Source organism: Micropterus dolomieu, linkage group LG05 (assembly GCF_021292245.1).
Source record: "Micropterus dolomieu isolate WLL.071019.BEF.003 ecotype Adirondacks linkage group LG05, ASM2129224v1, whole genome shotgun sequence".
In the NCBI taxonomy this organism is placed as follows: domain Eukaryota; kingdom Metazoa; phylum Chordata; class Actinopteri; order Centrarchiformes; family Centrarchidae; genus Micropterus; species Micropterus dolomieu.
This window is the reverse complement of record NC_060154.1, coordinates 6708907-6736449: the sequence shown is the minus strand read 5'-3', so window position 1 is coordinate 6736449 and position 27543 is coordinate 6708907. Positions and strand designations below refer to the sequence as shown.

Below are 27543 nucleotides of genomic sequence, written 5' to 3'. Positions count from 1 at the left end.
TGTCAGTTCTGCAGTGAAATCAAATATCTTTGGATTTCGACCTTCGAAATCAAAAGCAGGATTGGCAAATCTCCCAATATTTTTTACATTATAGGGTACAATATTTAGTAGTTGACATGTAGTATTGAGTATTTTATTTACTTTTCTGTTGTTGTATTCTATAATTGTTGCTATAACAAAAGATTATAATGTAGTGCTGTGGAGCATCCTTATCCCCCATCAGAGAAGTAGATGGGCACAGAGGGAGATATGAATAAAGAAACAGCTGTTTGTTCCTCTAGACTCCCACACACAGACACATGGAAACTGTGACCACACCACCGCCTTTGCCACAACAACAGGGCCTGAAGAAACAGAGGCATTCATTAAAATGAGAATATTCACAGCTTTATCTGTGCTGCCAAGACAAGGGTCAAATCTTTCCCAATTGAGTCAATTTTAAGAAGTCCATTTTCTGGAAAGTTGAAGGGTAGGGTGAATCATCTTTTAAATTTGTTGCATTGTGTGTGTGTGTGTGTGTGTGTGTGTGTGTGTGTGTGTCTTGGATAATTACACTGAAACATGAACAGCGTAACTACTACTAATACTACTGTTCACCTCATGATTGCCGAAACAACATATAAAATTATTGTTGCTTTGACAACTTTACAGGGTTGCAAAATTTGCCTTTGAGCACATTGATGTATTACTCAAACTGGACTTCAACATCATATTCCATCCTCTCTGTACTTTCAGAATCACACCCACACAAACTCAGCACCTTTCCTTTTTTTAATGCAGTGCTATTTTCAGTCTGAACCTCTGCTTATGTTTCACATCCAGATATTGCTGAGATCATATCTCTAGAAATTACTCAGTAAATCTTTAAAATTGTGGAAGAATCAACAAGAACCTATGTAGTGTGGCTAAATAAACACCCGCAACACAACAACATAAGACATTATACAATGCTTAATCAAGACTTTTAACAGTGAACTGGATAAACAATTTGTCTATAGGGTTAGATATTTGCACTAGGGATTCATCAATCCGATCCACTGTATTGATATTGTGGCCGATACCTGCACTGCTTTATAAGGCGAATATCATCCCCTGTATTCTGCACAAATTTCTGACCAGTTCAAACACAACAAAAGTCAAAAAGCACAAGATCAATGTAAATAGTAAGTATTTTAAGTGCTAAAAATGTCAGTTATTGAACATTACTGAGACTAGAAGCAGCTTGTATACATGACAGTAATTACTGGTTATGCGGTTGCAAAACTGTGAAATACTTCACCTGAGGAAGTAAACCAACTTGTTCTCAAGTTTAAAATAAGAGGCAATGACACTGACCTTCAGCTAACCCAGCTTCATGCATTAAAGTGGTCAGAGTAGTCAAGACATACAAACAGATAGCAGCTTAAAAGAACAAGCATTCTGGCTAATAGATCAATATTTACAAAATTGTGAACCACTGGAAAAGGGCCTGTGGCTTAGAAGGTATCATCCTAATAATACTGCAGTATAGTGTGCTCAGGCTCTGAGATGTGAAGATAAGTTACAACAGCTCAGTGCTGCAGGCACTTTATAGCTGAGGTAGTACTATGGAAACTTGTAGATGAGTCCGGACATCTTACATCATTGCACACACTCCTAAGTTTAAACAGATCAGATAGAATGACCTGAAACATTTCACTCGTGAAAACACAAGCAACACCTGAAAATCTGAGTTCTAAAAGCTTATTCAGACAAAGCTATCCTGGCAGCCTGCTAACATCATAAGGCTGGATGAACTCTTTCTTGCCAGGATATATATCCAGTCTTTAGATGAATTGTCCTCTCTAACATAAGGGCAAAAGTGTCAGGCAGTATTTCAGCAAGGGAATGACGTGTTATTTTAACAACTTGTAGATACATGAGAAAAGAACAGTGCTTGGACATGCCATCACCTCTAAATCACTACATCGTCCTGCCAAAATATTTTTTCATATATCCTGGGTGTATGTATGAAAGCCAAATTTTACACAGCATTCAAACAGTGGCCATAAATTAGCTTTGATTGCCTTGTATTAATATTTCCTCTCGATTATGTACAGCAATGCGCTGACTTGTGTCTCAACTCTTTGAATACTGTTACATGAACACTCATAGCTCTGCTTGTCATTCATAACTTCAGTCACTTACCAGAGGACCTGGCTCTCCTTTGGGGCCACGGAAACCATCTTCGTAGTCATAGAAATATTCGGGCTCCTCATATCCATAATCATATCCTCTGGTGTCTACATCATCATAGCTGCCATCCAGATCATGCTGTTCTGAAGTGTCCACTTGATTTTCCCGGTACAAAGTGGTGCCATTGGCTCTCAGATGAGTCTGTTGGAGCACAAAGTCCCTGGAGCTGGTGACGGAGTTGTTCCTGAGTCCTTCCTTCACTCGACTTTGCCTGACTGGGGAAATCAGGCCTGGGGTAGCATCTGGAGTCTGCAGGCTCCCAGAGCTGCTCTCTTCCTCTGTGCTGTTTTCAGAGTGATCAGTGTGGGGGCTACTCCCTTTTGCCAACACAATTTCGGCAGTGGTGATAGTTGCACTATATGTGAGATCCAGAACTGCTCGCCCGCTGACAGTGATTATGGTGGGGCTCTCAGGCTGAAGCGAGGATGTGGTGGAGTGGGCAAGGGGATCCAATGTGGAAATGTGGCTCCGGTCCCCGACGTGAGGTTGTACCGATGGGTTCGGAGTTGAATACTGTGTGATCAAACTACCTGGGGACAGTTTGAAAGCTGCTGTGGCTTTTACGGGGGTATGATGGGTAGCTGCTACTCCAACGAGGGACTTTGTCAAGGGGCTAGAAGGAGAGTTATTTGCCTCAATATCCAAACCAGGATGCAAAGGCAATCGGTAAGTGTCGGCCAGCCGGCACTGTGTTTTAAGGTAGTTGCAGTAGTGCGCGGCAGCTTGGGCTGAGGGATAGATGTCTAGTTGGCAGACTCGACCATAGAATGGTGCCGCTTTGGAGTTCATCCTGCCCAGAGTGAAGAGACCCCCAGAATCCCCCAGTGTTTGAGATCTCCCCAGGGTCTGCTCCCACTGCTGCACTGCCCCACAATCCGCATAGAAGGACACTGAGCGTGTACGAACACCAACAGCAAAAGGGTGCTGGCGCCCATCCTGCCAGTTGTAGGTAAAATAGACGGGGGCTTTCTCTGCAGTGTAAACCACCACTCTGCGTGGCAGCAGCTGAATGCCAAAACGCAGCCTGTCCCTGCCATCTTTGACACTAAAAAGAAAAGCATTGTTTGCTCGCCAGGAGCTTAGGCTAACCACAACAGAAAACTCCTCACCAATCTCTGGCGGGAACAGACTGCCTGCTGGAGCCTCATAGAGGGAGTATGAGTTGAGTAATACCCCATATCCTGAAACGGGAAGATTCAAAGGTGAGGGAACGGTTGTATAAGTAGTTGAAGGTGAGCTTGTCCTCTCGTAGGGATTGTCTGTGCTGATTTGAGATGTGAGCCCCAATCGATAGAGGATATCCACTCCTGAAGGACAGAGGAGACAATCGTAAGGTTTAAATGCCAAGAGTGGATCATAAAGCAGGTAGGCTTTGGTTGAATAGTTTCTAAAACAATAAACACGCCCTGTACCAATAAAAATTCACAATTTCTTCCAAGATGAATTCACCAAAACAGGTTTAAATATGTGAAACAGTAATAGAAAAAGTATAAAGGCAAACTTTAGGGACTTGATGTTGGCTTGAGCTTGGTATTTGCATTTTTTGAGAAATGCACAATAGCTTGTAGAGGACAAGGCATCCACTGAATTCATTAGGAGACCCAAAATGGCAATACTATTAAAAGAAAAGAGTTTTAGACAGGTAGCCCAGCAGTCAAGACAACAGTCTCATACCATGCAACTGTGAAGTGCCAAGTTCAAGTCCTACTGGGGAGCCTTTAGCGCATATCTTCTCTTGCTCTCTTACATCCTATCTTTCCTGTAATTTACTACTATATATAGTACTACACAACTTTTCCACTTTTACGTTCTGACTGATACAGGAATAGAGAAAAAACAGCACATACTGCCGGAAGTGAGAGCATGTTTTCACTATTTATCAGATTACAATGATCCTTGGGAATTATCAAGCATTTAAAGTCACAAACCAAAAAGAACAAAAGCTCCTGAAAAAAATATAGACAGATTCTAAGCATTGTGTAGTTATGTGGGGAAATAATATGTAATTGCTATGAATCATTGCCTGTTGTTTGTCTGCAATTGTTCTGCAAGATACGAAAATGTAATGCTGCAGTGACAAGATGTTTTTTAGGATTTATGGCATTTCACCTTTATTGACCTCACCTAGTTGACAGGGAGCTATAAGAATGGTCTCTAGCTGGACTTAACGTGAGGATGCTGTGGTTCGACGCTACTGTCTTTAGTTGTTTAATTGTGTAAATGTGATCTTTTTGTTTAAGTCGTTACAGACCACCATAAGGTGCACTAGATATCTGTCAATATTAATGTAGTTCTCACTGTTTCCTCATCCATGGCTGCTGATTTTAATTCAAGAAAGATGCGTTATTGCTACAAATGCAAACAAATGTGGGACATAATTGTTGCTGTTCAAGTTAAATGAGAGAAAGAAACCCACTGGTAAGGCATTATACAGTCTCCCCGTGATGCTAGTGACCCCTCCCTGTTTTTCTCTTGGAGTACCAGAAAGACAGCTGTGGCCCAGATGAGTGGAGGGGACTAGGGAGGGATGGGGCTGAACTAGGATACAGGAAACCAGTCCACACAGCCTTTTTGAATCAATCAGCCAACAGAGATTCATGAGAGCAGCTTTTCTCCAAATGGTCCTGTCATTCTTTTCCCATGCCCACAGGTAATACTTCAAAGAATTGATGTTAAGTCTGCTGACAGTGAGGCACAGCCAGGCAAAAACACTTGGAGATGGAGGATATTCTGTGCAGTTAAGTAAGAAAGTAATAGACAGATCACTAGGCTGGAGGGCCATGTGTTACATGTCACACATGTAAGTACTGAGCAATACAATACTTACATATTACAGCCAGCAAAAAAAATGACATTACTAACGTGACAAATGGGAACAAGGATACCTGACACACATTGTAATTGTAAATGTCAACTGCATTTTAGAAGCTGACCTGAACTGTGTATGTGTGTGTGCACATGCAAGGGAAAGAGAGGGGGATATTGAGAAGAAATACAATGTGAGTGAGTGTGTGCATCTGTGAGCTTACTGGTAGACCATGGCCGCAGACACTGCCAGAACAGGTGCGCTTTTTAAGCCTGTGTGTTTGTGTGCATGCGTGTGTAAGTGCATCTAAGTGTTTTTCTGGTGGGGACATCTCAAGGGCGGTTTGAGGAATTTTCATTGCTAATCCAGAGACACTACCTTTCTTTCAAGCAACTTCTCCTCTGTATTTTGGAAGCCAACTTTCAAAGAGGGGTTGGTTGATTTTGTATTACTGAGGGGGAAATTAATGCACTAACTCAACTAGCAATCTGCTTCAACAGAGCAAAGCTTTAAACTTCACCATTGTCTTCAATCATTTATTTTATAGATTTGAAAGGTTGCAACTGATAGCATTGTGAGTTCACAATGTTAACAACTGTTAAGAATGCAGACACTATAAGACAAAAAGAAAGACATCAAAGCTATAACATGCCTATTTCAGATGAGTTGCACGTGTACATCTTATCTTGTGACCTTTCACCTTGGTTGGGGGATCAAATCAAACTGCCAATAACATACAAACTCTGAAATGTGGACAGCAGACAGGTTTGCTCAAGCTAGAGAAACTGTAAAGGGCCGTATAAGAACTGTGCAAGGAAGCTTCAGGAATTAAAGCATATTATAAGTCACATAAGTCATTTCTTAAATTTTTAGACATGAAGAAAAACTAGTATCCCGGCTGCTACCAAACATTTGTAGGTTTCAAAAAAGGTTGGTAAGAACCAAACGTCATTTAATTAGCCATTAATATATTACATTTTCAGCAGTGAGTTCTAGAACATCTGGATCAGTGTTGATGCAAATATTTACCTTATCACTATCACAATATATTGTATTACTTGTCATAGAACAATGCAATTGAAAAAAGTGTTAACAAGTTTTGTGTAGTTAAAGTCTCATGTTAAAGAAGAATGATCAATCAGTTCCACATGTATAGAGATTTGGACTAGTGCTTTTTGTAAGGCGTTACCCTGCATTTCGCTATCAGAATCAGAATCCTGAGAGAAAAAGTGCGTTCAGTAAATGCCTTCTACTAGAAAGATGGAAACACAGGGCATCTTGCTGAACATTCTACATGCTGTTAATAAATTAATAATTTTTCCTAAACTCTAGGTTTATTTAAAACCTTTTCAAACCACACTAAATAATCTTAAAAATGCAATGGTATCGAGCACAAAACCAGGCTGTTACTACTACATTTACATTTAGATTTTTATTCATTTTGCTGACGCTTTTATCTAAAGCAGCTTACAATTGGTATATATGTCAGAGGTCGCATGCCTCTGGAGCAAACAGGGGTTAAGTGTCTTACTCAGAGACACATTGGTGGATGTGTCATAGTGGGGGGTTGAACCCAGGTCTCTCACATGTATGTGTCTTATCCACTGTACCATCACCACCCCTGAAATGTTAACATTTTATTCTCACATGAGCAATATAACAACAATATTAGTGTTATGGCACATGGCTACAGGTGTGGATTTCTAGATCTGAGAAAAACAAGCTGTGGCACTCATCTGTTTAACTGTATGGGGTTTAAGGAAGTGAAGGATCTCTAAGGTCACAAGTTTTAACTTTATAGAATAAGTACTTTTGGGATGAAAGTACCAAAAGTCACATAATGTTTTTTCTGTTACAGATATGTTTGTTTGCTCCATAGCATTCTCTTTTACAGTGCTTTGCAGGGAGGGAAGCAGAGATCCAAAGAGAGAACGTGCAATAAACAGAGATAAGACATACAGTGCATTGTCCTGGATGTGGTTTTACAGGGTTTTTAGTCCTGCGGCCCAAGTGGGAAGACTATCTATCTGCAGCTGATATAAGAACATACTGAGATGTCCTTGACATTCTTAGCCTGAGGTAATGTCAGCCCAGATTCCAATTAACCTGTCTCATATGTGAAGACAAGCTGCTCTAGCACTCTGTGCGCATTCCTCCTTCCCTCGTTATGACGGATTGATCCTGTTTGGAGTGGCCTCGTCAACTATAGATACATGGGGAGAAGACAATGCAAGATGGAATGAGTGGAGGGACCCTTGAGGCAGTTTGCTTCCTCTGAGCAAGGGGCAGTAGAAAATGCACATACATGTGGATATTTGAACAAATATGTGAGGATTTATAATGAGGTCAACCTTAAATTCAATGTGATTCCACTAAGTGGAATTTCTGGCAAGGGTCTAGTGATATGTCACTCAAAAACAATATATTCTCTCAACAAATTCACAAAGCACAACCTGCTGGGATATATGGGATTATATACCAACGGCTATAAAGAAACTAAGTTGAGCCCTGGTGTTCATGCTTGCATGTGACATATTTTTTAGCTTTCTCTGATGGAGCAGAGGTGAGAGTATTGAGAGGAAAAAAGATGGTTAAGTGGAGAGACAGCGAAGGTTGAGAGGCTATTTAGGCTGCTTCTACATGCATGCTGTAGCCAGGAGAGCAAGAGCAGACATGTTGCAGGAGAACGTTAAAGAAGAGCAACGCAAGAGGATCTCCTTTTTGCAGTCACTGTCCCAACAGCATATATATTTGCTCCAGTTTACAATATAAAGTAACAAAAATGTACCATGTTGTTGTCTTTGTGTTTTGTACTTTGGATCTTGCCATGCTTCTCCCCAAAAAGGTATTGCCCTATTGAGGGAACTTATTGTAAACTTTATAAACTTTATTGTTTTTGCAAATATTCACTCACTTTGAATTTGATGCCTTGATCCCATTTTCAATGGGAGACAGGTATCGACTGCAGGCAAGCCAGTCTAGTACCGCACTCTTTTACTACAAAGCCACGCTGTTGTAACACGTGCAGAATGTGGCTTGGCATTGTCTTGCTGAAATAAACAGGGACGTCCCTGAAAAAGACTTCACTTGGATGGCAGCATATGTTGCTCCAAAACCTGTGTGTACCTTTCAGCATTAATGGTGCCTTCACAGATGTGCAAGTTACCCATGCCATGGGCACTAACAAACCCCATACCATCACAGATGCTGGCTTTTGGACTTTGCGCTGATAACAATACAGATGGTCCTGTTCCTCTTAGGCCCGGAGGACATGACGTCCATAATTTCCAAATACATCTGAAATGTGGACTCGTCAGACCACAGCACACTTTTCCACTTTGCGTCCGTCCATCTCAGATGAGAGAAGCCGGCGGCATTTCTGGGTGCTGTTGATATATGGCTTTCACTTTGCATGGTAGAGTTTTAACTTGCACTTGTTGATGTAGTGACAAACTGTGTTAACTGACAATGGTTTTCTGAAGTGTTCCTGAGCCCATGTGGTAATATCCTTTACACATTGATGTCGGTTTTTAATGCAGTGCCGCCTGAGGGATAGAAGGTCACGGGCATTCAATGTTGGTTTTCGATCTTGGCGCTTACGTGCAGAGATTTCTCCTGATTCTCTGAATCTTTTGATGATATTATGGACCGTAGATGATGAAATCCCTACATTCCTTGCAATTGTAGGTTGAGAAACATTGTTCTTAAACTGTTGGGCTATTTTCTCACACAGTTGTTCACAGAGTGGTGAATGACTGAGCCTTTCGGGGATGCTCCTTTTATACCCAATCATGACACTCACTTGTTTCCAATTAACCAGGTGTTTTTTGGGCATTCCTCAACTTTCCCAGGGTTTTGTTGCCCCTGTCCCAGCTTTTTTGGAACATGTTGCAGTTTGAACATTAAATATCTTGTCTTTGTAGTGTATTAAATTGAATATAGGTTGAAAAGGATTTGCAAATGAATATATTTTGGTTTTATTTATGTTTTAAAAAACATCCCAACTTCATTCCAGTTAAATTTCCAGCTAAACTGAGGCTTTTTGAAGACTCTTTTCTCTTTCTCTCTCTCGCCTGCCATTCACCGGTCTCGTGCAGAGTTTTGCGTGCATGCCGTGCTGCTGACAACTGCATGCACGTCGCGGTTCCTCGTGGGTCTACTTCAAGTAGCTGGCTATTTAAAAACGATAAAATATTCTTTGTGTGGTTCATCAACGGTGGTAAATTATCCGAAAGTCCTGCGATGTGTGGACAACTCGAGACAACACCAGTAAGCTGGGGCCCCGTCTTTTCAGCAAGTGTTTCTCTTCTGCCACTACACACGATATGCCTACTCATGCGCACTGACGACCCAGGGTTAGGATTACAATTTTGGATTTATTTACGCACTTTAAAAACATTTATTGAAAGCTTTATTCTTTATACATGTTTATTTACAACATTAAATGTTGAAATGTATATTGTAATAGGCTGTATATTAACTTAATGTGAGAAAACTGGTAGTTCTTTGTAAAATCAGATGTTGAGCACCCCCATATCGCCAAAATGGCATGAACCTTGTTTCGCTGCGAAGCTTTGACTGTGAGATTGACAGTCAAATCAGACTCCGTCCATCAAAGCATCGATCTCTATTATCTCTACTATTCGGGGTCAGCCCTAATGTAAAGTGGCATGAGGCCACACCATGACTGAATGATTGTATATTAATAGTGGAAACTTTAATATCATTTCAATGACACTGATGAAGAAATTATATTCAATGTGGATATCGAAATCTGGTTGATACCGGAGTTGCTTAAGTCAGTATACTTGGAAGTAAGAGACTTGGGTAGGTGCGTAACACTACACAAGTAAAACTGAAAAATTTTAAATTTGTTAATACAATCAATAGCAATATATAGCATCACCTCTACATTATTCACTTAAGTGAAGTCACAAAAAGAGTACTAGTAATAATTTAAATGCTAATGTTTAGTTATGCATTAGGGTTCTGTGGTTTACCTTGAGCTAGGTATTCTTCTTCTCCAGAGAGTACTGCTGAGCATACTGACAGGAGCAGGATAAAGTTCCACCTAGAGGGACACACAAACACAAATAAATAAAAGATTAGTTCAATGTAATGATCTATTGAAACATAAGGCAACGTAGACAATCCAATCATTGTGTCGAGCTTATCATCACTATGAATTCAAATCAAAATCCTGCTACAAAGATTTTGTAGCATTTCTTCACTACTTTTTATACATGCATATGTCCACTTATTCCTTTTGTGGAGCAGTTCGCCAGTTTATCACAGGGCAAATGCAAATATAAACGCACATACATTTACATGTATGACTAATTTATAGTGTTTAAGTTGCTTTGTGTGTTGCGGCCTTGGATAAAAAACTTGGACTCAAACCAATAACAACGTGGGGCTGGAAATCCATTCCAAGCCCATCTTTCTGTGATGCAACACTGCTAACGACTTAACGACGGCACCCTCTTCCCCTCAAATTACAATTTTGGTGATAAAGTTTATATGAGCAACTGCAGTTCATCATAAAGATGCATGTCAGGTGGTTTTCACTGTTTATGAAGCTCTGCCAAATAACATCTGTTAGTATAGAACATCTTGATAACTTACTGATTAGGGTGCACTGAGACACTGTGCGGTTACAGCACACAGATTAAACACACAAGTTAAATACTAAATCGGCTCTACAGAAAACGCTGGTCTCTTGTTGGGGTTTTTATCTCACTTGTGAATTATGGTGGACAAAATTTTGGTAAGTCTGAGGAAAAACACCTGACTAACTATTAGAAGTCTAGCCTTACTCTGCTGACATAATCAACTGAAATGAGCAGCTCTTTTAAATGACACTGAGATCTAGAAGTGGCTGATGGTATACCACTTCTGTTCTAGTGGCATATGTCACGTCTGAGTGTTAAGTCACTGTTGGTTTTGGTATGCTGCTGCAGTTTTACTGGCTTGTGTCACTTAAAAAGTGGCTGACGGTATGCCCCTGTGGCTTATGTTGATGCTTTACTGGCATATCCCGGCCCTTGCTGACGATTAGTATCTCCCTGCTATGTACTAAGTGAAAAATTTTTGGATCTTGGCGCTGCTGATCTCTTTATAATAGGGTCTCATGGTGATCATAGATGCATATATACAGGGGTTGGGGTACATACAGAGGTAGGGAAATATTTCCTTTAAAAGTCCAATCACATAATGTGTTTAGAAAGTATAGGAATGGCCACTCAAGATATTAGGTGAGGATAGGAGCGTGGGCCATCTGGAGGAATCAACTTTTTAGCAGTAGTCATTTTGACGTATCATGGCAGGAAAAACAGGCGTAATTAATTGCATTAATGATGACTTTGTTGAATTTAGGTGTATAAGCTACCAGTAAGGCTAACAATTTAGGATTAATGTTAAGGTTAGCTAAACTTAACTATTTGTTGAAAAGCTTTTGACAACAGACACACACACAGAAGAGACGGCTCACTTAACATAAATTGATAACATAACATTAAACTGGGCGAGTTTTAGACGGCATCCATTTGAAAAGTTTGGCTGTTGCCAGTTTAACCTGTACTTGAATAAATTATGCCAGTATGTTAAGTAATCTAGACAACGGTTTAGGGGTGCTACGGTTAACCGCTGCTAGTTAGCTAACATTAGCCTGTAACATAATGACTGATTCTAAACTTAAAATAAGTTAAAGGTCAGTTCTACGGCTGAAATAATTAGTTGATTAGTAGAATAAACAATCAATTGATTAATTAGAAAAATAGACTAGATTAATAGATGGTAAAACTCAAAATTTAATTGAAATCAAAAGTTACATTTCTTTTTTAAAGAACCTGGGAGCCCCTTAAAAGGCAGCTGTACTCCTATGTTTACAAAGGCATTCAACTTTGACATTTTTATGTCATGCAGGGAGCTTTTTTTGTGTCAAATTTTATTGTTTCCAGACAATGATGGATTTTGTCTCAAAGGCATAGTTGGTTAATAACAATTTAATGCTGTTCATGGAAGCATGTACCAGCAAAGCTATGACCACACAGAGGGAGAAGCCCCAGCTAAGATTTAGAGAGAGAAGTGTCACGCCTGCCTTTCAAGATGAATTTTAACAACTTGTAAAGAGCACTCTGCCTCATGGATCTTCATTCCCAAAGCCATTCAAATGGGTTTTCAACCAGGCTTTTTTGAAAAACAGGAGACAACCTGCTTGTTCTGTATAATCTGAAAAGCCACAAATACCAATACATGATAACTGTGATCTAGCTACAAAATACTGTATCTGTAATACAGCAATACACAAACCACATCTTCATACACTAAAGCTTTTAAAAATGTCATCATGCAGGAAAACATCTTTTGTGAAACAAACACTTAAATTAACAATTAAAACAATCATATTCTTCAAGTTATCTTCCACTAATATGGAGAAGATACATTTTTTATTTATCTTTCACTAATATGGAGAAGATACATTTTTATATTATTCATAATAAGCCAGGCATATTGTGACCTTACTCTGTAACAGTATAACAATTCATGAAACCTCCGTCTTTTGACCCTTACTGACCCCACCTCTAGGTGGCAGTGCCCACCATATAGCTAGAGAGCCAGGGCAGCATGTACTATGTACATTACAATCAGAAAAAGGCAACAGTGTGTATTTACACATATAGTGACATTTGTTTTTCCTTCTTTAGATGAAATTTTCACATACAGATTATGTTAACAGTTTTAAAAGGGATGAATGTGCATCAACACTAAGTGTAAAAATAATCACGTTGCTCATTTTCATGTTATGTATGCTGTGTCCATCCTCTCCTCTTTTTTAGTCAAGAATACACCATCACCACTGTTAACATACACAATTACTCAACATTACACAGACCATCATGTGCAAGTACCTCCTCACACATTGAGTCTTTATTCCTTTATTCCTAAAACTACAGAAAAGATGGCAGAACATGCTGAGTCATCTTTGCTATACAGTCTCACTATTCTTGTGGTTATCCTACCAATGTTAAAATAATTACTAAATAAAAACTAAAATAATATGTAGCGTTACAAAACATGTTTTTAGATGTTTTGGTATATTGTTCATACTACAGGTGAGCATGAGAGGTGAAGTTTTTCTTGCTCATGTTCTCCTATCAGGTTCATCAGTTAAATCACGTGTCAAACTGGAAAATGGAAGAATAACTCTTTTGTAAATGTGGACTTAGATCAATAGAACTTTAATATAATTAAACAGTAGTCAAACTGCTATAGTGGTCAAATCACATCATATATAGTAATAGTATAATTCCAACTTTACATTTAGAATTAATCACGTAGAGCTATACTGTACATCCATACCAAATCAATCACATACACAGCCGTGTACATAGCAGCTGCTGACACAACTTGAAGTAGCTTCTGGCAACTAGTGTGATGATTTCCAATACAGTGTGGTGGTAGTACAAAAGACAAGAGGAGACAGTAGTCCTGCTATTTTAATGTGCAGTTACGTAAGACTACTAAAAAGAGTACTATCAATCACATGCTGCTGTCGTATCTTAAACCTTCAGGGATTATTATGTGAGTGTGATGGCTACAAACAGCATGGCAGCTGTCTTACAAACATCTCTCCTTCATGGCGTTTGAGGACCAGATTAACCCAGCAAAGGGTCTACAAGTGTTTGTGTGGCAGTGTTTGACGGAAATCCACAGACAGGCGGCCATGTTTGTTTTCTCGGAGCAATGTGGCCCCGCAGACTTGAGCAAAAAGAAAGGGAAACAGAGGCAGACAGAGAAGAAAGAGACAGAGAAGCAGAAGCCAAAAAAAGAAAACAGAAAAGAAAAACACTGACTAAGTAGAAACACTATGAGCTGTGCCTGTCACCTGTTCCCAATCGAGAAATTGGTGTGACATTCCAATAATAGGAACACAGACATTTCCCCAAAGCAGGGAAAAGCAATAGAGGAAAACGAGGGGGGAATAGATGATTACAATCATTCATCTGTTGATAGAGGATAAAATGACACTTATGAAGCCAATGACTAGCTGCTTCTGCTTAAAAGTTGGCACAGTTTAAAAGTAGACCAAAAAGAAAAAAAAAACTAAATATAACACTTAAGAGCTGGGTGGGTTAAGGGGTAACATTCCCGTTTGGAGTGTCAAGTAGGTCCATCTGATGCTGATTCAGATATCTTTTTTCTAACTGTCTGTCATGCAGTCTCCCTGTCCAGGGCTATTTAAGGCATCCTGAGGCTCTGCCACCAAACAGACTCCAGTCATTGCTTCTGCACATCTACAGTGACATAAGTACAAGTAGTGGGAACATCTCAACTGTACCATTTGCCATCCATCTGTCTTGGCATCAGTTGGTGAACTTTGTAACTTTTGACATTTTTTAGACACGCACCAGCCACCAGCTTCATTGTTTCTTTATTAAATCCTGGGGTAAATCCCTCTCTAAATGACAGCACACTATGCCATGCTTTCTAGTCCTTGCAGTTAATGGAAAATACTGCTGAAAGCAAGACAAAGCTCCCCAAACACTGCTCTGTTGACTAAGGGAAATACCACAATGTGGGGAGTTGGTGTCATGTCAGGACTATAAATAATCACAACTTAACTCTCCCTCTGCAATGAATCATTCCAGCAGTCACAGATCTTACCTTTCTACCCTAAAAATGATCTTGGATCCCTAACAATGGTTCATTCAACTGAGGAAAAGGCTGAGAGGTAAATGGAGAGTGCTCGATTTGGCTTGGCAAATAGGAGCAAACTCACTTAAGGTCTGTTTACAATCCTCATAAGGTAAGGGAAACAGTTTTCTTAGGTTCATCACTGATGTCTGTCAGGGGGTGACTCATTGAGCAGTGACATTCACAGTATACTGTTTGCATGTCTAATTCAGCAGGCCACCTGCCAAATCCATTAGTTGCAACAAAGCATGCAAATATGTTAATCTACCCACACAACTCTGAAATGTTTAACTTCTTGAGGGAATAAACAAAAAAATATAACTATGAAATTGTTGTAAAATTCAAGCACAAAGCCAACAGCAGTTCTTCTTTATTTTGCCTTTGGTGGTTCTCTGATTTGAACGGACATCTTGGACCGTTTCAACAAATTCTATGGGAGTCCCCTTCACTGACCCATCCCGTTTCATCCCTTCTGTTGACTTTGAAAAGATTGTTTCTGCCTTCAAAATATCGCACCAGAAAATTTAGTACTCTTTAGAAGTACTCCATATAGAGTAATTATTCAGAAAATTGAGGTTTATAGAGCTTGACCTTGGAGCATTAGCCTAACCTCCACTGGTCCACCTCCCTTGGCGAAAATGTGGTTCAGTTGAGCCCAAGCTTTGAATGGAGTGGAATTCAAAACAAAGAGAAAGCAATGACTCCGACACATAAACAAACACAGTCTCTATGGAGCTGTATTGAGGTTCATAATAGAAGTCACTTTGGCAAAAAGTCAAACTCTGAGAGAAATAAATCAGACATCTAAAAAATTACATCCATCATATATGCAGTAGATCCCGTGTTAAGACTCAGCATCACACACACACACACACACAAAGAACAAACGGATATTTCTCTCAATGAAAATATCTAAGTTTCTTGCTAATCAGGTGTTCCGTTCCTGCATGCTTCGCTTGTTAATCTCAACCAACACATTCCTGGACATGAACAAGTAACTGATCCACAGCCAATATCTGTTCCTACAGGCTGTGTTTCAGCTTTAGCACCTGTATCATGATAATTAATATTTCATTATAGAAGCACTAAGTAAGCTTGTCTTCTCCTCATGTCCAAATGGCTGTGAGCAAAAATTAACAGATCACCAAGTCTCCAGGTTGCAACTGTCTGCTTGAAGCTTTTCTCTGGCCAAGGCTTGAAATACTTTCCAGATCTGATCTATTTCCAAACCACCACAAGCAGCTGATGAATACAAATATAATTTTCTCAGACTAGTATGCCGGATGCTTCTTCTTTGACAAAGAGCCAAGCGTGGTGCATGTTTGTGTTCACTCAGAAGGGTTACTGGAGTCAAGAGGTTACTGAAGACTAGAGTAAAGATTTACTTAGTCCGAAAGACAGCAAGCAGACAAAGGGCTGTGAGTAAACTTCCACGGGCCTTTATTGGTTGCCCTTTTCCTGTTGAGGGGGGACCTGCAGATGTTGGGAGGGTTAAATACACTCACTCACACAGACAGGCCAAAAATACCTACAGCTACTGGTGTGGAGAAGGTAAGGATATGATCCCACCATGCATTATTTTTTAAGGATAATCAGGCTTACAGGTGAGAATACTCTGAAGTTGATCCCCTGAAATCATCAAGACATTTTATTACATTTTTAGTCGGATTCACAGCTGTGATTGCAAAAGTTTAGATCATATAAATAATGACAAAAAAAGAAAAAACAGCGCATTTTCCCACCTCAGCAGCACCTTGTCTATCAACAGACCTTGTTACAGGTAGTACTAGATTCTAGCTTGGGCAGAAAATGATTCCAAATGAAACTGTTCACATTGTTTCTTGTAAGACACTTTTCTGTCAATTTTGAAATTGGGTGTCAGCATACGTTTTAGCAGCAGAGTTCTCAACGGAGACAAATAAAATCATTGGGGTGAACTGCTCTTTTAAGCATACAAAACAGCCTGTGTTACAAAGCGACTCTTATTGGCTAGAATACCTGGAAAACTAAAGATGACCAAGATGGCCATATTATAGTTAATTACAGTAAGTGTGATGGTAGCCCCACAGTCTCTGTACTTCTTGTAATGACAACAAGAGTTAGAAAGTAATGACATGTTACATGCTCCATCGCCCCATGTCCCGTGTACCATGTTTCTATTCCCCTGGGTTACACAGTAGACTTGTTCATGGATGTATGTATGGAGATATGGATCCTGATATAAATATAGTCTACCTGTAGCTTACTTTCAATAAGTGTTATGCTTGATTACCAATAGGGTACTCTACTCAGTTTTCCATTCCAACATTACACTGAACACACCTATGACTGAAGCACAGGTGCACCACATGACACAGAAGATAGACCAGTCAAACTCTTTTTCATTGTGTGTCATACATGTAATTGTGTTGTGGATTAAACTGCCCACTGTGTACACCAGGCAAAAATGAAATCATTAAAACATCATAAATTACATGTAATATTTGTATCAGCCATTAATCTTCGCCCTCTCCTTCTGTGGGCAATGTTTTTCCCATCTCCACTTCCTAAAAAACTTGCATCATCAACTTATTATGATGACTACAAGCCAGCGTTGAGGAGATAGCATGCTCTCACTCAAGTGTACAGTATGTGAGTCTCTGCAGCTATACAGTCCAACCACTGCCAGCAATGGAGCAGCAATTCCTGCAACAGTGGGTGATTGTCTGGAGCTCAGGAGCCAGTTAACCACTGATGCATACACACTAACTCTCCCAGTGAATTCAAGGGAGGCCACACTTTTTCTCAGTCAACTCAGTTCGCCCATAAGGCACTCATTTTCACTCGCAAGGACATAAAATTGGACCTCTCAGGATTTCAGGTTCACAGAGCAAACACTATCAGCAGAGAACAACATAATGCAGCTCAGCTCTTTCTGGAAGGGATTCATAACATAGTACAGACAACTTGGACTCACTTCTGATAGAAGAAAATACATTTCCTGTTAAGTAGCCTATGGAGGCGTGCACATTTCTCTAGCTCCACAGTCGCAGCTGAATGTAACAGGAGAACAAAACCTGCATGTAGGATGTCAGTAATAAACACTTCCATGAGGAATGTTTATATTTAAAGGTATTAAAGATATATTTTCAATGTAAAGCCCCTTTGACAGTTTGAGTTTAATTAGGTTATTAGACTTTGACAGTTGCTCAAATGCTTATTATTATATAGTATAAAAATGATTTATCACTGACATGCTGAATAAGCATTATTGCTTCCAAGACATTATTAATCCGCCTCTCTCTACATGCTCCAGTGTTTACTTCCCTACTTCCCCGCTCATCATTGATATGTGAGTGAAAGATAAAAAGAAGGGGGATCAGCAGTGGGCCACATGGCATTCAGATTATAATGCTGGAGATGAAGGCTGCATGTCCACATGGCTAGTTCAAAGTAATCTGTTACATTTATCAAGATCAAGAAGTTCACTGTAAAATGTTCCAAACTTTCAAAGTTCTAATACACATGTATGTCCATGGAAAAGTTAAAAAAATTATCGTGTGGGAATGGTTAGCCTGGGGAGCAGAGTCCATGTATGATTATGTTTATATGATTATGATGCATAACTAAATAAGAGAAAGCCTAATCTTATTGAAAATATCATCAAATGAAAACAATACTAAAAGAGGTCATTGATTCCAATACTACACTGGTGGCAAAAACGTATAGCTGCAGGGACTTCAATTGGCGCCCCTGTCAGGGAAATACGCCAAAGAACCAGAACAGAAATAAGTCCCCCAGTTGCCATTTTTTTATGAAAATCGGTTCTGGGAACAGGTTCAATTGCGCAAATAGGTAACCACACATCTGCATAGCCTACTATTCAACCAAATCGCCACTTACGTTGCTGCCGCGGAAACGTGTCCACTCCTTGTCCGTTGAGCTCCTAAATGCATTTGTATGCATTTGTCCAGGCAGCAGAGATCTGGGTGAAAACAGAATCACACTCTAGAGGATACCTGCTCATGGGCTAACCCTTTGGCAACAGCCAAAGGAAGCGTAAAGTGGACGGTGAAGTAATGCCACCTCAGAATTTCCTCATCGTATTGCAGTCCGGAGGAGAGATCTCTCCCACTCTTTCAAACCTGAGCTTCTCAGATCCTTTGCGCTCTGTGGCGCACAGTGATCAGGCTATTTCTATCCAAAGTGTAGACACGCAACAGTTGCATAGAAAAAAGCTGGCTTAGAGAGCGGCTAGTCAGACTATTGAAGTGTTAACTCGACTGCCGTGTGGGAGAGTCAGAGCTCGCCTGCTTCTCTCAGAGCGGTCTCCAACACAACAGCAGATCCAGCTCTGCACGGCTTTACCTCCAGGCGGTGGTTTCTGCTATGTGCCTTGACTTGCACTGATGCAAGGGGACCCGTACTCACCCCAACACAACTCTTACCAGCTGGTGGTGTTGGATTTCACTAGTTACAGACTTGTGACATCACGGATAGATTTTTGGCTTGTGTTCATCAATGCCCTTTGTCTACTTTGACTACTGTTTTAGCCTAAAGTAGGAACAATATGGGTGCTAACTGTATAGTCAGCAGGGTAGAGGGCATGTTCTAAGTGTTAAATAGCATCAACTTGCTTACAAAGACACACACATGTACACACTAACACACACAAAGACTGAAATAAGGAAAAATAGAGGTGAGAAAGTCTTTTGCTGTAAAAACATGCAACAGTACATGCACAGTGCAGTCTACATGCATGTGGTGCTATATATAAAACAACCATAATTCATCCAGGTCTCTATCATCTCTGGCCAGCATCCAAAACAATTACATTACATTAAGTAGGGCCTCCTATTAACTGCATTTCTTTTTGCATAAAATCACCAGCGATTATGTTACAGAACACCATGTTACACAATTCTCTGCAGCTCTGAGCATATAAAATGTAAAGATGGTTTACCAGTTGAGGCAGCAAGCTATATAATTTGAGGGGTTTGGAATTTGCATCAGCTCCATCTGATGAGATTTACACAAGCACATATTTATTAGGTGCATAAACCCTTGTAATGTTTATCCTAGAAAATTTGTTTTGCTCTTACATTGATTATAGTTGGAAATAACCCTTCTTTGTTTCTTTGTAACCATGACTGAACACCACACCATCATGTTTCCCCCTTGAAAATGACTTTATCTCGCTCATCAATCTTTCCAAACTCAAATTTACTTCCACTGTTCCCGATCAAGGTTAACCCATTAACCTAGAACAAACAAAGCTCTGTGGGTCTCTGCCCCCCCCCCCCCCCCCCCCCCCCCCCCCCCCCCCCCCCCCCCCCCCCCCCCCCCCCCCCCCCCCCCCCCACCCCAACCCCACGCACCACTGCATCCCCCTTCAGCCTGTCTGCAGCTTCCCTCTGCTCAGCCTGGACAGCAATGAAGTCCATATGGTTTGCAGTTTAGTTTACTTATGATACTAGGAGACAGAGCAGTTCCGGCCTCCAATCCCAGGTGGAGCACACAGGGTTTCCTAACCTGAAAGAAAGCAGAGGGACAGTTTCAATGAAAAGTCACAATGCCCAAACAAGAAGTATTATAAGACAGGTCAAAGTGATATGGAAACTCAGTTCTTTGTGCTACAGAGGACTGTGTGTGTCTGCAGCAGTGGGTCAAACTCTCATCCCCCTCTTCATCAGTGACAGTTGTTTCAGAGAAGGAAGCATTTGCATGGGATGCTCTCTCTCTCTCTCTCTCTCTCTCTTGCTGGCTTTGCCATCAGCCAGCACTTTGGGATAGCAATACTTTGACCAGATGTTTTCTTCCACTTCCAGGAAAGAAAAATGTTGAGATACTGGTTCTCTGACAAGACCATGAATCAACACTGTGAACCAATTAATTACATGTTCAGTTTGTAGCAAAGCCCGGACATAGACATTGGAGGCTTAAATACTATCTCTCCTAAAGAAGTACATTGTTTGCTTACATTTGGAAAAGTTTGAATTCAGACATGTATCATATTGATAAAACATTTTTTTTTGATTATTGAAATAGGGCCTCTCATGCTGCAAAAAGATTCTATAAAGACTTTTGCTATATTATACCATAAAATTACTTCAGCCAAATCTGCACACAGATTTACAGCAAACTTTTCAAGATAAACTTTCTCTTTTTTTCACATGTCCAGATGTGTACTAATCAGTCCATTGTGCACTGAGCACCACAACGTTAGGAGAGTGGTGTCTGATAATCAGAATCAGATCCCTTGAAGAACAGGCACACGCAGATGAGTGTACACTAATTCCCTCCTGAAACATGTAGTATTCCCCTCTCATGGTTTCAAAACTTATCCAATGAGATGGCCAATAAATGTGGTGTAATCAAGCCAGCATCACCGTGGCAGTCAATGGACCAGTGTTTTCAGACAATGACTACAGAGTTTTAGAAGTACATGAAGGCAAGACAGGATTCTGATTAGAGCAGCATGTGTTCACAGACCATATGCTGTCCTTTCATATGACCAAATATTACATAATGCACGAAGAGCACATGTCTTCCTACTGTACCAAAATTGCTAATTAAAAAGTAAAGTTTAGAAGCAATGTACAACACATACTTTTTCAATATACTTTTAACATGCAGTACATAAAAACTATACTTTGCATTTGCTAGCAGTATGCTGTGAATCTGTACCTAATTACCTATACCTATTCCTACCTGCACACTTGTGATTTCAGCTCCACAGCTTCCCACTAGAGAGCCTGAATTCAAACACCATGTCCTGGCTGGAGAGAATATTGTCTTTCAGGTTAACATTTCATAGTACTGTAACAGCTTGTAAATGTGGAGTGTGTGGAGACATTCAGTCTCACAGGACCAGAGTAAAGCCAAAATCAACCGGGCTGGTTAAAGAGAAAAAGAAACAGGAAAGTGGATGAGGAAAAGGGAAGGCTGTACGGTTGATAGAGCATAAAACAAAATGTTGTGTTGGAACCAGCCAGTAGACTAAAAATGTGCTTTTAAGTGCCTACTGTAAGTGCATTCTTCTTGATAAAACGCAACAGACACGGTTGGTTAAGCGTGGCTCATAAGGTAAACAGTTCAACAGCAAGCATCTGCCATGAATCTGACCAAGGGAGAGCAATTGGTTGGCATGTGTCTGTGCAACCAGGTTGACAGCTGACTCTATACCTGCAAACTGGCTAGACAATAAACCTCCCTCCGTCTCTAATTAGCGGACATGGACCTATGTAATTTCTGTCCTGTGTGCGTGTCACAGACTCATAGGGCTGCTATTTTGCCGAGTGGGGAGAGTGGGCAACAGCTGGGAGAGTGCTTAACAGATGGTGGAATACAGAGCAGTCCATAGCTGAAACAATGCTCCATGTAAGAGCATGTGTGTAAGTGTGTATGCAGTGAGGTGGTTTGTAGAGCTTAAGGGACCATGGGAAATCTGGGAGAGAGTAGCCAGGGGAGTCCAGGGAGAAGGGGGTGTTTAGGCTGAGAGGAAGTTTGGAAGTGTGTAGGGAAAGTGAAAGTCCCTTTGGGGGTCAAGTGGGGTGGAGAGGGGCATGGAGGGGGAACACACATACTGCACAGGGAGATGTTGCCTCATGTTTGGCTTTTACTTTTGGTTGTAAAGTCTTGTAAGCACTCTGGGTGGAGTTATAGTTCTTGAAACAATGCCTAGTTAGTTCATGGTTCATTTGAACAGTATCCCAAAACACAATTGTAATTCACAGAAAACTGATGAGGTCTTTTATCATTAATTATGTGTAAACATGTTTCACTAACGGAGGGGTTGTGTGTGTGTGTGTGTGTGTGTGTGTGTGTGTGTGTGTGTGTGTGTGTGTGTGTGTGTGTGTGTGTGTGTGTGTGTAATTAGTTTGGCCCATTTTGAGCCAAACAAGTCAACCAAGCCCACAGATCCTTCTTGCCATCCAAATGCTGCCAAAATCATAGATGCAGCATCATAAATTACTCAAGTTTGAGATGAATGTGAAATAAGTGATGGTTTCCTTAACATAATCAATCAACAGTACCTGGGAAACAAGTGCCGTGTCTGTACTTGAATTTAACTATACCCAAGAAAAAAACATCTACCTGGCAGAAAAATGAGAACAGGAAAAGAATAAATGTGCTGAGTAAGATGAAAATATTGCTTTTTATGCTTATACTATTAATAGGCTGTTGTTACATCAGGCTTACTTCCCAAAGTATTCTGATGTTTTCCCGTCTTTCTTACTGAAGGGGAGAAAGAAACCTTTTCTCCAAATGAAACAACTACGTAGTCCAAAGGACATTTGAAGGGAAGTGGCTCCACTGTATGGGTGGGCAAACTCTTTAATTTGGGGGAGACTGCACATGAAAATGAGAGTATTTAACTCTTTGGTAGTTATTTTTGGAGATAATGAAACATAATATAAGTATTTGGTTTGAAAATGTTATAAATATAACATCTGTTTTCAGACAGAGATACAGAGTATTCATCTACCATCTGGACACTGCAAGACTGATGAATGAACACAAAGGGGAGGCAAGGTGACATTAACGTAGGTAAATTGTTACTGACATCTAAAAGTAGGTATACAGTGTCATTCAGTGTTTCTCTGATCTTGTCCTGTATGAACTTGAAAAGCTAGAGCAAGACACTGAGCCTCTGTTAAATAACAAACAGTTAAATAAAGATGTGTTCAACAACGATGTTTCTTAGGAGAAGATGTAGGATGACTTTAGTATGATACCTGAGCTGTATTTTATCAAAATGGTTACTACCACTAATAGTTTTCCACATATGCTTGAGGGAAACTTTGTTGTGTTAAACTCATTAGCTGGTTTATCCTCAACATTTCTATCCTCCAATAGCCTACATGCTTTTACTAAATAATGGTTGCAACAAGAAATGAAAATAGAGCTTTAGAATGATATGGTATGATAATGGGGAGCAGCATATCACCACCTCTAAATTTGAATTATTCTTAAGTTATATTTCATTTGTTTAAATCATACATACATGTTAGCATATGTATACACATAGATACACTCTAGCTTCATATTTAACTTATAGACATGAGAGTATTGCTCCTCTCATCTAACTCTCAACAAGAAAGCGAATATGAGTGTGTCCCAAAATTTCTTTAAAAAGCTTGCGAGATCTGTGGTTGTACGCATGGCACTGTGGTATTGTCCCACAATTGCTTACTTAGATCATTACAAAAGCAATAAAATAGTGATAAAAGAGGTATAATGACAGCAAGACAATGTATCACAACAAATGTGGTCGTTAAGACACCTGGAGAAGTCTCTTAATTCAGACAACCTGGCCCAAGTTGGCCAAAACTTTAGCAAATACCACTCTTCTTTGACATCATTATCCCTCATTTTCCAGAGCTCTGTCTGCTCTCAGTTTGGGATGAGGAGAAAGGAGAGGAGGGGAGAGGAGAGGAGCCAGAGAAGAAGCTTGATTTAGGGAGGAGGAGGAGAAAAAAAGCCACCTTGACCTCACTTTCATCTCTGGAGCTGATCCTCTGTCTGGCGTGAATCCTCTGAGCAACTGGCTGTGGAACAGAGAGAGTCTTTATGCTTGCTTACTACAATGTTCTTCATACAAAATCCCATTTAATTTCTTGAGAGGGTTGAGAGAATGGCTTGAAAGGCATGTTCTCTCTTATCTGCAGTGATACCATTAGGCTGAGAGTTAAGTTAGGCCTGATCCCATACAATTTCCATGTAAAGTGAAGCCATTGCTGATTTTGAAAGTCTTTATGTAAGGATACAGTGTAGAAAAATCTTGACAAAAAAAATCATTGTTTGTTTTGAAACATTATGTCCTTTCGCCTGTGTCATGTGCATGCAACTCTCCTAATAAGTCCTGCATTCACTTGTATTTTTGAAATTACATAAAACACAGTTATAGATAATAGCAGATCATTGAATTAAATGCAGTTAAAGGGAAAGTTCAAAGATAGTTAGTAAACATAGTTCAAAAGATAGATGAGAATGTTAACTTTACTCTCATGTCTGTACGCTAAGTATGAAGCTGGCAGCATCTGGCTAACTTAGGTTAGCATAAAAGAAATAGTGTGGTGGGTAGATTTAATTTAAAGTGGGTTTTGTGCAATTTATTTTTGCATGTTGGTTTTTGTACAGATTAAACAACGAAAATAGAAAATGTTAATTAGTGAGCTGTAGAGGTGGTAGTAGTTGGATTTTATTACCTTTGGACAGAGCCAGCCTAGCTGTTTTCCCGTTTCCAGTTTTTATGCTAAGCTACTTAGCTGGCTGCTGATCGTAACTTCATATTTATGTTACAGATATGAGAGTGGTATCAATCGTCTCATCTAATGTGCACTTTTGTTAGGCCAATTGAACTGTATTTGATTACTTATGATTGAACTCCAAGTTCTCTCAAAGAAGCCAAAGAAGACAATTTCCCACATTGTGGACAATAAAATTTGTAACTTAAAAAAGTATTTAACCTCTTTCACCTAATTCTAGGCAAGAAAGCAAATAAGCACATTTGCCAAAGTGTCACACCATTTCTTTAAGCTCTTTTTTGTCATCTGCACATGTGCTGCCTCAGCTAAAAGGGGTCATCTCACTCAGCATGAACTGCAATGGGGTTTTTTACTCCGAGAAAGCTTCTTCAGCTAAACAGTTTCTGTGACAATGTGTGGAAAACACATTTTTTATAATATTTTATATATATCTGCAATTTACAACCACTAAACTAAACTCGGTTGCACTGAGATACTTGAAGGCCAGTTTGTATTGGTAGCCGGGTCCAGTTTCAGAGAGTAGCTGTCAGAAGAGATCACACAGGTGCTAGAGCGACAACAGGAAACAGTAATGAAGTGCTGCTCAACAGTGACCTTGCTGGTATTGGTCAGCCGAGACACAGGGCCTCAGCAATACATGTCCCTCTTTTATGGGTGTGACAAGTGTCCTACCCAGAAAAGACTTCACACCAGCTCACTGCAGCCTCCTGTTTTTTAAGAGGGAGAGAAATATTTCACGTGTCTGCTCTTTCCGCAAGCCCACGTTACCTTTCAGATCAGTTTCCGCCGGACCCTTTCTGCTCGTCTGTCGACCATCACATATCATTTGATTGTGGCTTTTAGCAGAAGGTTGTTCAGGGGAAGGTAAATTGTCATTTTCCCTCCCTTTATCACTACAAAAAAAATGTGATAACTGGAGTTCACAAATTGCCTCTCTTCTGCCCTCATATAAGCTCATAGATTCAAAGTGAGAGATTAGAATGTTTTGAAAGTTGCTAAGGAGCCACAGACACCTGTCACAACACCGTTGTGGTGGCTCTGTGAAAATGGAGCATCAGGTTTTTCTCATGTGAGACTTCTGCAGGATTTGAAAAAAACATGCAAAGTCTTTTTGGTTTTCAATTTAGCCTGCTTAGCCAAAAAGTTCTGATAATCTCAGAAAGACAAGCTATTTTTAAGACAGTACACTTCTGTCCATGTACACTCCACATCTAAACACTAATGTTTAAAATGCTATTTGGCACAGGTTTAAATTGTTTTGTGTTCAGAGAAACCAGAGAAAGAGGACACTGAGAAACATCCTGACTTTTTTCTATGACTGGGTTTATGGCTTTTACATGTGTGAATGTTCTGACGATTTATGTCTCTCTTTCAATAGTTATGGACAGCCCATGTGAGGCCATCTGAGGGAAAAACCAGCTCCTCTTCCTGTTTTGAAACATCTTCAATTCTTCTTCTTACCTGTACATGACGGCCAACACGTCCTCATACCTTAACAGTGTCCCAAAATGACACATAAGACTATTTTTCCAAAACAACATATAGTCTGGACATGTACAAGTACAAGGACATATATGATTATTCCTCAAACCCACGTGTGCGAGCGTTGGCATGTACCAGTCCAGCAACAGGCCTACAGAACCTTAAGTCACATGACCCAAGTAACATGACATTCAACAAGTGGTAAAAGTAATGGTAAATGGTAGTAGGTATGTTAGGTTTAGGCAATAAGAATACTTGGTTAGCTTTAGGTAACTAAACCATTTGGTTAGGTTTAGGAAAAGATTGTGGTTTGGTTTAAAATAAGTACAGTAACGTACGTCATCTACTAGCTTACTTAACTTACATCCAACCCACCACCCACCTTATGTGGACTTTATCGCTCTTTATACTACGTCACCTGACTTCTTCTGCCACTGGAGGTTGCGGCCTAAGAAAAAACAAAAATATTGGTTGTAATAAGCTATATAGTAATCAGTCTATATGGCCATTGTTTGGGTGAGGATTGGCTGGAAACAGCAGCGGTGCAGACCCTTTGTGAGGCCCGTTGTGCATCCACTCAAACTTCAAACATAAACAATGAAAAACAGACTTACTATTTATTTCTTGGAAGAGAAAACACACAAAAACAATGTGTTCTACTGAAGATTAGAAACAACTGCACAGAAAATTGTTCCCAGTTTCAGTGGGGGGGGGGGCATACATTTACTGCTTTAGGAGAAGAGGACCTGCTGTGATCCCTAGTTTCCACAATAACTCCCCCAAGGAGGAAGCAAAGACATGAACAAGAAGCAGACAGGATTCGACATCTGATCCAAAAATGGGACAATGGGACAAGTAACTCAGTTTCAGATTGTGTAATTGCTGGCTTAGACATAAATATTCGTAAAAATTGTTAAGTTACCTAGTCAATCTTTCAAATCAGGTGCTATAGATACACTACACTATTATCTGCAGTGTGTCCCAAACTAGTAAAATTAAAAAAAGATTTTAAACACCTTTTAAGTTGATAAGGCGAACTTACGAACACTTGCCTTTCTTCATCATTTTTCTTACCATCTACCTACCACTCTTTTA

The 27543-nt window shown here is 40.0% G+C and overlaps 1 protein-coding gene across 1 annotated transcript in view; it reads right to left on the bottom strand.

The window, feature by feature from the left end:
• The window catches only part of LOC123971171 (collagen alpha-1(XXIV) chain), a 99506-nt gene extending 73606 nt beyond the window's left edge, over window positions 1–25900 (bottom strand). The window contains exons 1-5 of the mRNA XM_046049845.1: window positions 25735–25900; window positions 24184–24246; window positions 20074–20227; window positions 10021–10091; window positions 2167–3521 (exon numbers count right to left, since the gene is read on the bottom strand). Coding sequence (XP_045905801.1) covers window positions 2167–3521; window positions 10021–10091; window positions 20074–20081 — 1434 coding nt within the window. The 5' untranslated portion in view covers window positions 20082–20227; window positions 24184–24246; window positions 25735–25900. The remainder of the gene's footprint in view (window positions 1–2166; window positions 3522–10020; window positions 10092–20073; window positions 20228–24183; window positions 24247–25734) is intronic.
• Window positions 25901–27543: the final 1643 nt, after the last annotated feature.